At 47.0% G+C, this 15,117-nt stretch overlaps 1 protein-coding gene across 1 annotated transcript in view; it reads right to left on the reverse strand.

The window, feature by feature from the left end:
• Nucleotides 1-15,117, reverse strand: part of iqch (IQ motif containing H) — an 82,749-nt gene that overhangs the window by 45,341 nt on the left and 22,291 nt on the right. Inside the window, exons 6-8 of the mRNA XM_055910525.1 lie at nucleotides 4,364-4,481; nucleotides 2,841-2,960; nucleotides 1,154-1,347 (exon numbers count right to left, since the gene is read on the reverse strand). Coding sequence (XP_055766500.1) covers nucleotides 1,154-1,347; nucleotides 2,841-2,960; nucleotides 4,364-4,481 — 432 coding nt within the window. The remainder of the gene's footprint in view (nucleotides 1-1,153; nucleotides 1,348-2,840; nucleotides 2,961-4,363; nucleotides 4,482-15,117) is intronic.

Here is a 15,117-nt window from a genome sequence, read left to right on the forward strand (position 1 = left end):
AAACTGCACTGCAGGAAACTTGCTGTAAAACTGAACTGCGGGAAACTTGCTGTAAAACTGAACTGCGGGAAACTTGCTATAAAACTGAACTGCGGGAAACTTGCTATAAAACTGAACTGCGGGAAACTTGCTGTAAAACTGAACTGCGGGAAACTTGCTGTAAAACTGAACTGCGGGAAACTTGCTGTAAAACTGAACTGCGGGAAACTTGCTATAAAACTGAACTGCGGGAAACTTGCTGTAAAACTGAACTGCGGGAAACTTGCTGTAAAACTGAACTGCAGGAAACTTGCTGTAAAACTGAACTGCAGGAAACTTGCTGTAAAACTGAACTGCGGGAAACTTGCTGTAAAACTGCACTGCGGGAAACTTGCTGTAAAACTGAACTGCGGGAAACTTGCTGTAAAACTGAACTGCAGGAAACTTGCTGTAAAACTGCAAAAAAATATATCTCCGCCCCATCGCAGAATTGCAGAAAAACTGCTTTTAAAACGGAAATATTTTCTCAACGCCCGTTACAAAACTGAAGGAAATTAACTTAAAAAATGTCAATTCTCTCTCCACCGTCAAGAGCGAGGCCACTAAAATGTTTTGCTGCGAGGTGGAAGCCAATCTCGCCTAGGTCTCCTAAAAGGACAGTTTCTTTACTAGCTCTGGTGACAAGTAGAAATTTGCAACCGTAGTCACAAGAGACGAGGTCCAAGCTAGTTACCTGGGGGTTGAGGGGTGAGACAGGAGGTTCCAACCTGGGGGTTGAGGGGTGAGACAGGAGGTACCGACCTGGGGGTTGAGGGGTGAGACAGGAGGTACCAACCTGGGGGTTGAGGGTGAGACAGGAGGTACCAACCTGGGGGTTGAGGGGTGAGACAGGAGGTACCAACCTGGGGGTTGAGGGGTGAGACAGGAGGTACCAACCTGGGGGTTGAGGGGTGAGACAGGAGGTACCTACCTGGGGGTTGAGGGGTGAGACAGGAGGTACCTACCTGGGGGTTGAGGGGTGAGACAGGAGGTACCAACCTCGGGGTTGAGGGGTGAGACAGGAGGTACCAACCTGGGGGTTGAGGGGCGAGACAGGAGGTACCGACCTGGGGGTTGAGGGGTGAGACAGGAGGTACCAACCTGGGGTTTGAGGGGTGAGACAGGAGGTACCAACCTGGGGGTTGAGGGGTGCAAGCCGGGCGGCTCCCTGGGTCATGTGCCTGTGTTCGGAGCTCTTGGAGCTGGCGGAGGTGGGCGGGGTTTGGATGGTCCAGGTGGAGGAGTGTTCTAGGCCGTGACCGTGGGAGGGGCCAGGATCCTTGCCCCAGATCAATTCCTTCTGACCCCGCGATGTCTTCTCTGGCAGAGCTAAGGGGACAATATTTTCTTTAAATTCTTTTAAATAAATACATGTTTGTCATGTAGCAGACCCTCTTACCCAGTAGATAAGGATTATAAAGGAGGTACAACATCCACCTATCATAACCATTACAAATAAAACATTCTTCAGAACTACAAGCTACCTGCAAACTCTCTCTCTCTCTCTCTCTCTCTCTCTCTCTCTCTCTCTCTCTCTCTATCTTTCTCTCTCTCTCTCTCTCTCTCTCTCTGTCTCTCTGTCTCTCTCTCTCTGTCTCTCTCTCTCTGTCTCTCTCTCTCTGTCTCTCTCTCTCTCTCTCTCTCTCTCTCTCTCTCTCGCTCTCTCTCTCTCTCTCTCCCTGGATATTGGCTGCTGTCCAGCCCACAGAGCAGTATGAATACCCTGGCTATTGGCTGCTGTTGAGCCCACAGAGCAGTATGAATACCCTGGCTATTGGCTGCTGTGGAGCCCACAGAGCAGTATGAATACCCTGGCTATTGGCTGCTGTCCAGCCCACAGAGCAGTATGAATACCCTGGCTATTGGCTGCTGTTGAGCCCACAGAGCAGTATGAATACCCTGGCTATTGGCTGCTGTCGAGCCCACAGAGCAGTATGAATACCCTGGCTATTGGCTGCTGTCCAGCCCACAGAGCAGTATGAATACCCTGGCTATTGGCTGCTGTTGAGCCCACAGAGCAGTATGAATACCCTGGCTATTGGCTGCTGTCGAGCCCACAGAGCAGTATGAATACCCTGGCTATTGGCTGCTGTGGAGCCCACAGAGCAGTATGAATACCCTGGCTATTGGCTGCTGTGGAGCCCACAGAGCAGTATGAATACCCTGGCTATTGGCTGCTGTCCAGCCCACAGAGCAGTATGAATACCCTGGCTATTGGCTGCTGTCGAGCCCACAGAGCAGTATGAATACCCTGGCTATTGGCTGCTGTGGAGCCCACAGAGCAGTATGAATACCCTGGCTATTGGCTGCTGTCGAGCCCACAGAGCAGTATGAATACCCTGGCTATTGGCTGCTGTCGAGCCCACAGAGCAGTATGAATACCCTGGCTATTGGCTGCTGTGGAGCCCACAGAGCAGTATGAATACCCTGGCTATTGGCTGCTGTCGAGCCCACAGAGCAGGAGGAATACCCTGGCTATTGGCTGCTGTCGAGCCCACAGAGCAGTATGAATACCCTGGCCTGTATTCGTTACAATCTAAAGGGCAAAACTGATTCTAGATCAACTCTACTCCGGGACGTTTTTAAGTGTGTCTCTAATGGTCCAGTGTGACTCAGTTGTTTAGAGCATGGCTCCTGCATGGGACGCCCCAGGGGGTTGTGGGTTTGATTCCCACGGGATGAGGGGGGGGGGGGGACCAGGACGAGGGAAAAGAACATATGAAACGTCTGTACTCTCACTACTGCAAGTCCCTCTGGGTAAGAGCGTCTGTTATAAAATGGGAAAAAAAATATATAAAGTAAAATAATAACGAAGAACTGACCCATCTTGGAGGAGCAGCTCTCTTCTCGACGGTGTAACGGAGCCGGCGTGGGTCGGACAGGAGTCCAGAACAGATCTGTAGCTGAGGAGCTTAGACCCTTCTCCAGTAGACTGGCAATGCCTGCAACACCACAGCAAACAGGCAATAGGATAGAACGACAAACAAGACCTCAATCAGTACAGCTGACGGTACCATCAGTGACTGGCTAGAATAATGATAGTGGTCATGTGGTTACCGCAATGATCATGCAGTTATGATAATGGCAGTGATAATGATGTTACGGTAATAATAGTGATAGTGATGTTATTATAGTGATAATGAGGTTACGATAATGAACGTGATAGTGTGGTTAAGATAGTGATCATGTGGATGTGATAATGATGGTGTGTCTGTGATAATGATCATGCGGATGTGATAATGATAGTGATAGTGTGTCTGCAATAATGATAATGACAGTGTGGCTGTGATAATGACATTGTGGCTGTGATAATGATAGTGATAATGCGGCTGTGATAATGACATTGTGGTTGTATTAATGACAGTGTGGCTGTGATAATGATAGTGGTAATGTGGCTGTGATAATGACATGTGGCTGTGATAATGATAGTGATAATGTGGCTGTGATAATGACAGTGTGGTTGTGATAATGATACTGATAATGTGGCTGTGATAATGACATTGTGGTTGTGATAGTGATAATGCGGCTGTGATAATGACATTGTGGTTGTGATAGTGATAGTGTGGATGTGATAGTGACAGTGTGGTTGTCATAGTGATAGTGTGGCTGTGATAATGATAGTGATAATGTGGCTGTGATAATGACAGTGTGGCTCCGATAATGATAGCGATAATGCGGCTGCGATAATGCCATTGTGGCTGTGATAATGATAGTGATAATGCGGCTGCGATAATGCCATTGTGGCTGTGATAATGATAGCGATAATGCGGCTGCGATAATGCCATTGTGGTTGTGATAATGATAGTGATAATGTGGCTGCGATAATGACATTGCGGCTCCGATAATGATAGTGATAATGTGGCTGTGATAATGACATTGGGTCTGTGATAATGATAGTGATAATGCGGCTGTGATAATGGCATTGCTGTTGTGATAATGACAGTGTGGCTGTGATAATGACAGTGCACTTGTGATAATGACAGTGTGGCTGTGATAATGATAGTGATAATGTGGCTGTGATAATGACAGTGCAGTTGTGATAATGACAGTGTGGCTGTGATAATGACAGTGCACTTGTGATAATTACAGTGTGGCTGTGATAATGACAGTGCACTTGTGATAATTACAGTGTGGCTGTGATAATGATAGTGATAATGTGGCTGTGATAATGACAGTGCAGTTGTGATAATGACAGTGTGGCTGTGATAATGATAGTGATAATGCGGATGTGATAATTGCATTGTGGTTGTGATAGTGATAATGCGGCTGTGATAATGTCATTGTGGTTGTGATAGTGATAATGTGACTGTGATAATGACAGTGATAGTGGTGTGTGTATGACCACCTGCTGCCATGTCTTCTTCAGACAGTGGTGGTACCAGGTACAGGTTGTTGCGTGCTCCACCTGGCACTACAGCCAGACTGCCCACCGTGGGACCAGTCACCACCCTTTGAGTGGGACCCTGGAGACGAGAACAAAGGCATAGTCAAGAGCTTATAGATTATTATTGATTGAGACTTTTTCTTGAGAGAGGTGATGGCTGGGTATGTATGTCCAATTTCACCAGGTGTATTTTGCAAGAATATGGCATCACATATTACAGAAGCTCCCTAAATGAGAGCATATCCCCCAAGTAGACATTAGTCCCTCCCTGTATCACCCAAGTAGACATTAGTCCCTCCCTGTATCACCCAAGTAGACATTAGTCCCTCCCTGTATCACCCAAGTAGACATTAGTCCCTCCCTGTATCACCCAAGTAGACATTAGTCCCTCCCTGTGTAACAGTAGACATTAGTCCCTCCCTGTGTAACAGTAGACATTAGTCCCTCCCTGTATCATCCAAATAGACATTAGTCCCTCCCTGTATCATCCAAGTAGACATTAGTCCCTCCCTGTACTGTGTAACAGTAGACATTAGTCCCTCCCTGTGTAACAGAAGACATTAGTCCCTCCCTGTACTGTGTAACAGTAGACATTAGTCCCTCCCTGTACTGTGTACCAGTAGACATTAGTCCCTCCCTGTACTGTGTAACAGTAGACATTAGTCCCTCCCTGTGTACCTGTAGACATTAGCCCCTCCCTGTACTGTGCAACAGTAGACATTAGTCCCTCCCTATACTGTGTACCAGTAGACATTAGTCCCTCCCTGTGTACCAGTAGGCATTAGTCCCTCCCTGTACTGTGTAACAGTAGACACTAGTCCCTCCCTGTACTGTGTAACAGTAGATATTAGTCCCTCCCTGTACTGTGTAACAGTAGACATTAGTCCCTCCCTGTGTAACAGTAGACATTAGTCCCTCCCTGTGTAACAGTAGACATTAGTCCCTCCCTGTGTAACAGTAGACATTAGTCCCTCCCTGTACTGTGTAACAGTAGACATTAGTCCCTCCCTGTGTAACAGTAGACATTAGTCCCTCCCTGTGTAAACAGTAGACATTAGTCCCTCCCTGTGCTGTGTAACAGTAGACATTAGTCCCTCCCTGTGTAACAGTAGACATTAGTCCCTCCCTGTGTAACAGTAGACATTAGTCCCTCCCTGTGTAACAGTAGACATTAGTCCCTCCCTGTGTACCAGTAGACATTGGTCCCTCCCTGTACTGTGTAACAGTAAACATTAGTCCCTCCCTGTACTGTGTAACAGTAGACATTAGTCCCTCCCTGTGTAACAGTAGACATTAGTCCCTCCCTGTGTAACAGTAGACATTAGTCCCTCCCTGTACTGTGTAACAGTAGACATTAGTCCCTCCCTGTGTAACAGTAGACAGTAGTCCCTCCTTGTGTAACAGTAGACATTAGTCCCTCCCTGTACTGTGTAACAGTAGACACTAGTCCCTCCCTGTACTGTGTAACAGTAGACATTAGCCCCTCCCTGTACTGTGTAACAGTAGACATTAGTCCCTCCCTGTGTAACAGTAGACATTAGTCCCTCCCTGTGTAACAGTAGACATTAGTCCCTCCCTGTGTACCAGTAGACATTAGTCCCTCCCTGTACTGTGTAACAGTAAACATTAGTCCCTCCCTGTACTGTGTAACAGTAGACATTAGTCCCTCCCTGTGTAACAGTAGACATTAGTCCCTCCCTGTGTAACAGTAGACATTAGTCCCTCCCTGTACTGTGTAACAGTAGACATTAGTCCCTCCCTGTGTAACAGTAGACAGTAGTCCCTCCTTGTGTAACAGTAGACATTAGTCCCTCCCTGTACTGTGTAACAGTAGACACTAGTCCCTCCCTGTACTGTGTAACAGTAGACATTAGCCCCTCCCTGTACTGTGTAACAGTAGACATTAGTCCCTCCCTGTGTAACAGTAGACATTAGTCCCTCCCTGTGTAACAGTAGACATTAGTCCCTCCCTGTGTACCAGTAGACATTAGTCCCTCCCTGTACTGTGTAACAGTAAACATTAGTCCCTCCCTGTACTGTGTAACAGTAGACATTAGTCCCTCCCTGTGTAACAGTAGACATTAGTCCCTCCCTGTGTAACAGTAGACATTAGTCCCTCCCTGTACTGTGTAACAGTAGACATTAGTCCCTCCCTGTGTAACAGTAGACAGTAGTCCCTCCTTGTGTAACAGTAGACATTAGTCCCTCCCTGTACTGTGTAACAGTAGACACTAGTCCCTCCCTGTACTGTGTAACAGTAGACATTAGCCCCTCCCTGTACTGTGTAACAGTAGACATTAATCCCTCCCTGTGTAACAGTAGACATTAGTCCCTCCCTGTGTAACAGTAGACATTAGTCCCTCCCTGTGTAACAGTAGACATTAGTCCCTCCCTGTGTACAGTAGACATTAGTCCCTCCCTGTGTAACAGTAGACATTAGTCCCTCCCTGTGTAACAGTAGACATTAGTCCCTCCCTGTGTAACAGTAGACATTAGTCCCTCCCTGTACTGTGTACCAGTAGCCATTAGTCCCTCCCTGTGTAACAGTAGACATTAGTCCCCCCCTGTACTGTGTACCAGTAGACATTAGTCCCTGTACTGTGTAACAGTAGACATTAGTCCCTCCCTGTATAACAGTAGACATTAGTCCCTCCCTGTGCTGTGTAACAGTAGACATTAGTCCCTCCCTGTGTAACAGTAGCCATTAGTCCCTCCCTGTGTAACAGTAGACATTAGTCCCTCCCTGTACTGTGTAACAGTAGACATTAGTCCCTCCCTGTGTAACAGTAGACATTAGTCCCTCCCTGTGCTGTGTAACAGTAGACATTAGTCCCTCCCTGTGCTGTGTAACAGTAGACATTAGTCCCTCCCTGTGTAACAGTAGACATTAGTCCCTCCCTGTGCTGTGTAACAGTAGACATTAGTCCCTCCCTGTGTAACAGTAGACATTAGTCCCTCCCTGTAACACCCAAGTAGACATTAGTCCCTCCCTGTGCTGTGTAACAGTAGACATTAGTCCCTCCCTGTAACACCCAAGTAGACATTAGTCCCTCCCTGTGCTGTGTAACAGTAGACATTAGTCCCTCCCTGTACTGTGTAACAGTAGACATTAGTCCCTCCCTGTGTAACAGTAGACATTAGTCCCTCCCTGTGTAACAGTAGACATTAGTCCCTCCCTGTACTGTGTACCAGTAGCCATTAGTCCCTCCCTGTGTAACAGTAGACATTAGTCCCCCCCTGTACTGTGTACCAGTAGACATTAGTCCCTGTACTGTGTAACAGTAGACATTAGTCCCTCCCTGTATAACAGTAGACATTAGTCCCTCCCTGTGCTGTGTAACAGTAGACATTAGTCCCTCCCTGTGTAACAGTAGCCATTAGTCCCTCCCTGTGTAACAGTAGACATTAGTCCCTCCCTGTACTGTGTAACAGTAGACATTAGTCCCTCCCTGTGTAACAGTAGACATTAGTCCCTCCCTGTGCTGTGTAACAGTAGACATTAGTCCCTCCCTGTGCTGTGTAACAGTAGACATTAGTCCCTCCCTGTGTAAAGGTAGACATTAGTCCCTCCCTGTGCTGTGTAACAGTAGACATTAGTCCCTCCCTGTGTAACAGTAGACATTAGTCCCTCCCTGTAACACCCAAGTAGACATTAGTCCCTCCCTGTGCTGTGTAACAGTAGACATTAGTCCCTCCCTGTGTAACAGTAGACATTACTCCCTCCCTGTAACACCCAAGTAGACATTAGTCCCTCCCTGTGTAACAGTAGACATTAGTCCCTCCCTGTGTAACAGTAGACATTAGTCCCTCCCTGTACTGTGTAACAGTAGACATTAGTCCCTCCCTGTACTGTGTAACAGTAGACATTAGTCCCTCCCTGTACTGTGTAACAGTAGACATTAGTCCCTCCCTGTGTAACAGTAGACATTAGTCCCTCCCTGTGTAAACAGTAGACATTAGTCCCTCCCTGTGCTGTGTAACAGTAGACATTAGTCCCTCCCTGTGTAACAGTAGACATTAGTCCCTCCCTGTGTAACAGTAGACATTAGTCCCTCCCTGTGTAACAGTAGACATTAGTCCCTCCCTGTGTACCAGTAGACATTAGTCCCTCCCTGTACTGTGTAACAGTAAACATTAGTCCCTCCCTGTACTGTGTAACAGTAGACATTAGTCCCTCCCTGTGTAACAGTAGACATTAGTCCCTCCCTGTACTGTGTAACAGTAGACATTAGTCCCTCCCTGTGTAACAGTAGACAGTAGTCCCTCCTTGTGTAACAGTAGACATTAGTCCCTCCCTGTACTGTGTAACAGTAGACACTAGTCCCTCCCTGTACTGTGTAACAGTAGACATTAGCCCCTCCCTGTACTGTGTAACAGTAGACATTAGTCCCTCCCTGTGTAACAGTAGACATTAGTCCCTCCCTGTGTAACAGTAGACATTAGTCCCTCCCTGTGTACCAGTAGACATTAGTCCCTCCCTGTACTGTGTAACAGTAAACATTAGTCCCTCCCTGTACTGTGTAACAGTAGACATTAGTCCCTCCCTGTGTAACAGTAGACATTAGTCCCTCCCTGTGTAACAGTAGACATTAGTCCCTCCCTGTACTGTGTAACAGTAGACATTAGTCCCTCCCTGTGTAACAGTAGACAGTAGTCCCTCCTTGTGTAACAGTAGACATTAGTCCCTCCCTGTACTGTGTAACAGTAGACACTAGTCCCTCCCTGTACTGTGTAACAGTAGACATTAGCCCCTCCCTGTACTGTGTAACAGTAGACATTAGTCCCTCCCTGTGTAACAGTAGATATTAGTCCCTCCCTGTGTAACAGTAGACATTAGTCCCTCCCTGTGTAACAGTAGACATTAGTCCCTCCCTGTGTACAGTAAACATTAGTCCCTCCCTGTGTAACAGTAGACATTAGTCCCTCCCTGTGTACAGTAGACATTAGTCCCTCCCTGTGTAACAGTAGACATTAGTCCCTCCCTGTGTAACAGTAGACATTAGTCCCTCCCTGTGTAACAGTAGACATTAGTCCCTCCCTGTGTAACAGTAGACATTAGTCCCTCCCTGTACTGTGTACCAGTAGCCATTAGTCCCTCCCTGTGTAACAGTAGACATTAGTCCCCCCCTGTACTGTGTACCAGTAGACATTAGTCCCTGTACTGTGTAACAGTAGACATTAGTCCCTCCCTGTATAACAGTAGACATTAGTCCCTCCCTGTGCTGTGTAACAGTAGACATTAGTCCCTCCCTGTGTAACAGTAGCCATTAGTCCCTCCCTGTGTAACAGTAGATATTAGTCCCTCCCTGTACTGTGTAACAGTAGACATTAGTCCCTCCCTGTGTAACAGTAGACATTAGTCCCTCCCTGTGCTGTGTAACAGTAGACATTAGTCCCTCCCTGTGCTGTGTAACAGTAGACATTAGTCCCTCCCTGTGTAACAGTAGACATTAGTCCCTCCCTGTGCTGTGTAACAGTAGACATTAGTCCCTCCCTGTGTAACAGTAGACATTAGTCCCTCCCTGTAACACCCAAGTAGACATTAGTCCCTCCCTGTGCTGTGTAACAGTAGACATTAGTCCCTCCCTGTGTAACAGTAGACATTAGTCCCTCCCTGTGTAACAGTAGACATTAGTCCCTCCCTGTGTAACAGTAGACATTAGTCCCTCCCTGTACTGTGTACCAGTAGCCATTAGTCCCTCCCTGTGTAACAGTAGACATTAGTCCCCCCCTGTACTGTGTACCAGTAGACATTAGTCCCTGTACTGTGTAACAGTAGACATTAGTCCCTCCCTGTATAACAGTAGACATTAGTCCCTCCCTGTGCTGTGTAACAGTAGACATTAGTCCCTCCCTGTGTAACAGTAGCCATTAGTCCCTCCCTGTGTAACAGTAGACATTAGTCCCTCCCTGTACTGTGTAACAGTAGACATTAGTCCCTCCCTGTGTAACAGTAGACATTAGTCCCTCCCTGTGCTGTGTAACAGTAGACATTAGTCCCTCCCTGTGCTGTGTAACAGTAGACATTAGTCCCTCCCTGTGTAACAGTAGACATTAGTCCCTCCCTGTAACACCCAAGTAGACATTAGTCCCTCCCTGTGCTGTGTAACAGTAGACATTAGTCCCTCCCTGTGTAACAGTAGACATTACTCCCTCCCTGTAACACCCAAGTAGACATTAGTCCCTCCCTGTGTAACAGTAGACATTAGTCCCTCCCTGTGTAACAGTAGACATTAGTCCCTCCCTGTACTGTGTAACAGTAGACATTAGTCCCTCCCTGTACTGTGTAACAGTAGACATTAGTCCCTCCCTGTACTGTGTAACAGTAGACATTAGTCCCTCCCTGTGTAACAGTAGACATTACTCCCTCCCTGTAACACCCAAGTAGACATTAGTCCCTCCCTGTGTAACAGTAGACATTAGTCCCTCCCTGTGTAAACAGTAGACATTAGTCCCTCCCTGTGCTGTGTAACAGTAGACATTAGTCCCTCCCTGTGTAACAGTAGACATTAGTCCCTCCCTGTGTAACAGTAGACATTAGTCCCTCCCTGTGTAACAGTAGACATTAGTCCCTCCCTGTGTACCAGTAGACATTAGTCCCTCCCTGTACTGTGTAACAGTAAACATTAGTCCCTCCCTGTACTGTGTAACAGTAGACATTAGTCCCTCCCTGTGTAACAGTAGACATTAGTCCCTCCCTGTGTAACAGTAGACATTAGTCCCTCCCTGTACTGTGTAACAGTAGACATTAGTCCCTCCCTGTGTAACAGTAGACAGTAGTCCCTCCTTGTGTAACAGTAGACATTAGTCCCTCCCTGTACTGTGTAACAGTAGACACTAGTCCCTCCCTGTACTGTGTAACAGTAGACATTAGCCCCTCCCTGTACTGTGTAACAGTAGACATTAGTCCCTCCCTGTGTAACAGTAGACATTAGTCCCTCCCTGTGTAACAGTAGACATTAGTCCCTCCCTGTGTACCAGTAGACATTAGTCCCTCCCTGTACTGTGTAACAGTAAACATTAGTCCCTCCCTGTACTGTGTAAAAGTAGACATTAGTCCCTCCCTGTGTAACAGTAGACATTAGTCCCTCCCTGTGTAACAGTAGACATTAGTCCCTCCCTGTACTGTGTAACAGTAGACATTAGTCCCTCCCTGTGTAACAGTAGACAGTAGTCCCTCCTTGTGTAACAGTAGACATTAGTCCCTCCCTGTACTGTGTAACAGTAGACACTAGTCCCTCCCTGTACTGTGTAACAGTAGACATTAGCCCCTCCCTGTACTGTGTAACAGTAGACATTAGTCCCTCCCTGTGTAACAGTAGACATTAGTCCCTCCCTGTGTAACAGTAGACATTAGTCCCTCCCTGTGTAACAGTAGACATTAGTCCCTCCCTGTGTACAGTAGACATTAGTCCCTCCCTGTGTAACAGTAGACATTAGTCCCTCCCTGTGTAACAGTAGACATTAGTCCCTCCCTGTGTAACAGTAGACATTAGTCCCTCCCTGTGTAACAGTAGACATTAGTCCCTCCCTGTACTGTGTACCAGTAGCCATTAGTCCCTCCCTGTGTAACAGTAGACATTAGTCCCCCCCTGTACTGTGTACCAGTAGACATTAGTCCCTGTACTGTGTAACAGTAGACATTAGTCCCTCCCTGTATAACAGTAGACATTAGTCCCTCCCTGTGCTGTGTAACAGTAGACATTAGTCCCTCCCTGTGTAACAGTAGCCATTAGTCCCTCCCTGTGTAACAGTAGACATTAGTCCCTCCCTGTACTGTGTAACAGTAGACATTAGTCCCTCCCTGTGTAACAGTAGACATTAGTCCCTCCCTGTGTAACAGTAGACATTAGTCCCTCCCTGTGTAACAGTAGACATTAGTCCCTCCCTGTACTGTGTACCAGTAGCCATTAGTCCCTCCCTGTGTAACAGTAGACATTAGTCCCCCCCTGTACTGTGTACCAGTAGACATTAGTCCCTGTACTGTGTAACAGTAGACATTAGTCCCTCCCTGTATAACAGTAGACATTAGTCCCTCCCTGTGCTGTGTAACAGTAGACATTAGTCCCTCCCTGTGTAACAGTAGCCATTAGTCCCTCCCTGTGTAACAGTAGACATTAGTCCCTCCCTGTACTGTGTAACAGTAGACATTAGTCCCTCCCTGTGTAACAGTAGACATTAGTCCCTCCCTGTGCTGTGTAACAGTAGACATTAGTCCCTCCCTGTGCTGTGTAACAGTAGACATTAGTCCCTCCCTGTGTAACAGTAGACATTAGTCCCTCCCTGTGCTGTGTAACAGTAGACATTAGTCCCTCCCTGTGTAACAGTAGACATTAGTCCCTCCCTGTAACACCCAAGTAGACATTAGTCCCTCCCTGTGCTGTGTAACAGTAGACATTAGTCCCTCCCTGTAACACCCAAGTAGACATTAGTCCCTCCCTGTGCTGTGTAACAGTAGACATTAGTCCCTCCCTGTACTGTGTAACAGTAGACATTAGTCCCTCCCTGTGTAACAGTAGACATTAGTCCCTCCCTGTGTAACAGTAGACATTAGTCCCTCCCTGTACTGTGTACCAGTAGCCATTAGTCCCTCCCTGTGTAACAGTAGACATTAGTCCCCCCCTGTACTGTGTACCAGTAGACATTAGTCCCTGTACTGTGTAACAGTAGACATTAGTCCCTCCCTGTATAACAGTAGACATTAGTCCCTCCCTGTGCTGTGTAACAGTAGACATTAGTCCCTCCCTGTGTAACAGTAGCTATTAGTCCCTCCCTGTGTAACAGTAGACATTAGTCCCTCCCTGTACTGTGTAACAGTAGACATTAGTCCCTCCCTGTGTAACAGTAGACATTAGTCCCTCCCTGTGCTGTGTAACAGTAGACATTAGTCCCTCCCTGTGCTGTGTAACAGTAGACATTAGTCCCTCCCTGTGTAACAGTAGACATTAGTCCCTCCCTGTGCTGTGTAACAGTAGACATTAGTCCCTCCCTGTGTAACAGTAGACATTAGTCCCTCCCTGTAACACCCAAGTAGACATTAGTCCCTCCCTGTGCTGTGTAACAGTAGACATTAGTCCCTCCCTGTGTAACAGTAGACATTACTCCCTCCCTGTAACACCCAAGTAGACATTAGTCCCTCCCTGTGTAACAGTAGACATTAGTCCCTCCCTGTGTAACAGTAGACATTAGTCCCTCCCTGTACTGTGTAACAGTAGACATTAGTCCCTCCCTGTACTGTGTAACAGTAGACATTAGTCCCTCCCTGTACTGTGTAACAGTAGACATTAGTCCCTCCCTGTGTAACAGTAGACATTAGTCCCTCCCTGTGTAAACAGTAGACATTAGTCCCTCCCTGTGCTGTGTAACAGTAGACATTAGTCCCTCCCTGTGTAACAGTAGACATTAGTCCCTCCCTGTGTAACAGTAGACATTAGTCCCTCCCTGTGTAACAGTAGACATTAGTCCCTCCCTGTGTACCAGTAGACATTAGTCCCTCCCTGTACTGTGTAACAGTAAACATTAGTCCCTCCCTGTACTGTGTAACAGTAGACATTAGTCCCTCCCTGTGTAACAGTAGACATTAGTCCCTCCCTGTACTGTGTAACAGTAGACATTAGTCCCTCCCTGTGTAACAGTAGACAGTAGTCCCTCCTTGTGTAACAGTAGACATTAGTCCCTCCCTGTACTGTGTAACAGTAGACACTAGTCCCTCCCTGTACTGTGTAACAGTAGACATTAGCCCCTCCCTGTACTGTGTAACAGTAGACATTAGTCCCTCCCTGTGTAACAGTAGACATTAGTCCCTCCCTGTGTAACAGTAGACATTAGTCCCTCCCTGTGTACCAGTAGACATTAGTCCCTCCCTGTACTGTGTAACAGTAAACATTAGTCCCTCCCTGTACTGTGTAACAGTAGACATTAGTCCCTCCCTGTGTAACAGTAGACATTAGTCCCTCCCTGTGTAACAGTAGACATTAGTCCCTCCCTGTACTGTGTAACAGTAGACATTAGTCCCTCCCTGTGTAACAGTAGACAGTAGTCCCTCCTTGTGTAACAGTAGACATTAGTCCCTCCCTGTACTGTGTAACAGTAGACACTAGTCCCTCCCTGTACTGTGTAACAGTAGACATTAGCCCCTCCCTGTACTGTGTAACAGTAGACATTAGTCCCTCCCTGTGTAACAGTAGATATTAGTCCCTCCCTGTGTAACAGTAGACATTAGTCCCTCCCTGTGTACAGTAAACATTAGTCCCTCCCTGTGTAACAGTAGACATTAGTCCCTCCCTGTGTACAGTAGACATTAGTCCCTCCCTGTGTAACAGTAGACATTAGTCCCTCCCTGTGTAACAGTAGACATTAGTCCCTCCCTGTGTAACAGTAGACATTAGTCCCTCCCTGTGTAACAGTAGACATTAGTCCCTCCCTGTACTGTGTACCAGTAGCCATTAGTCCCTCCCTGTGTAACAGTAGACATTAGTCCCCCCCTGTACTGTGTACCAGTAGACATTAGTCCCTGTACTGTGTAACAGTAGACATTAGTCCCTCCCTGTATAACAGTAGACATTAGTCCCTCCCTGTGCTGTGTAACAGTAGACATTAGTCCCTCCCTGTGTAACAGTAGCCATTAGTCCCTCCCTGTGTAACAGTAGATATTATTCCCTCCCTGTACTGTGTAACAGTAGACATTAGTCCCTCCCTGTGTAACAGTAGACATT

The sequence above is a fragment of the Salvelinus fontinalis genome, unplaced genomic scaffold (genome assembly GCF_029448725.1).
Source record: "Salvelinus fontinalis isolate EN_2023a unplaced genomic scaffold, ASM2944872v1 scaffold_0015, whole genome shotgun sequence".
In the NCBI taxonomy this organism is placed as follows: Eukaryota; Metazoa; Chordata; class Actinopteri; order Salmoniformes; family Salmonidae; genus Salvelinus; species Salvelinus fontinalis.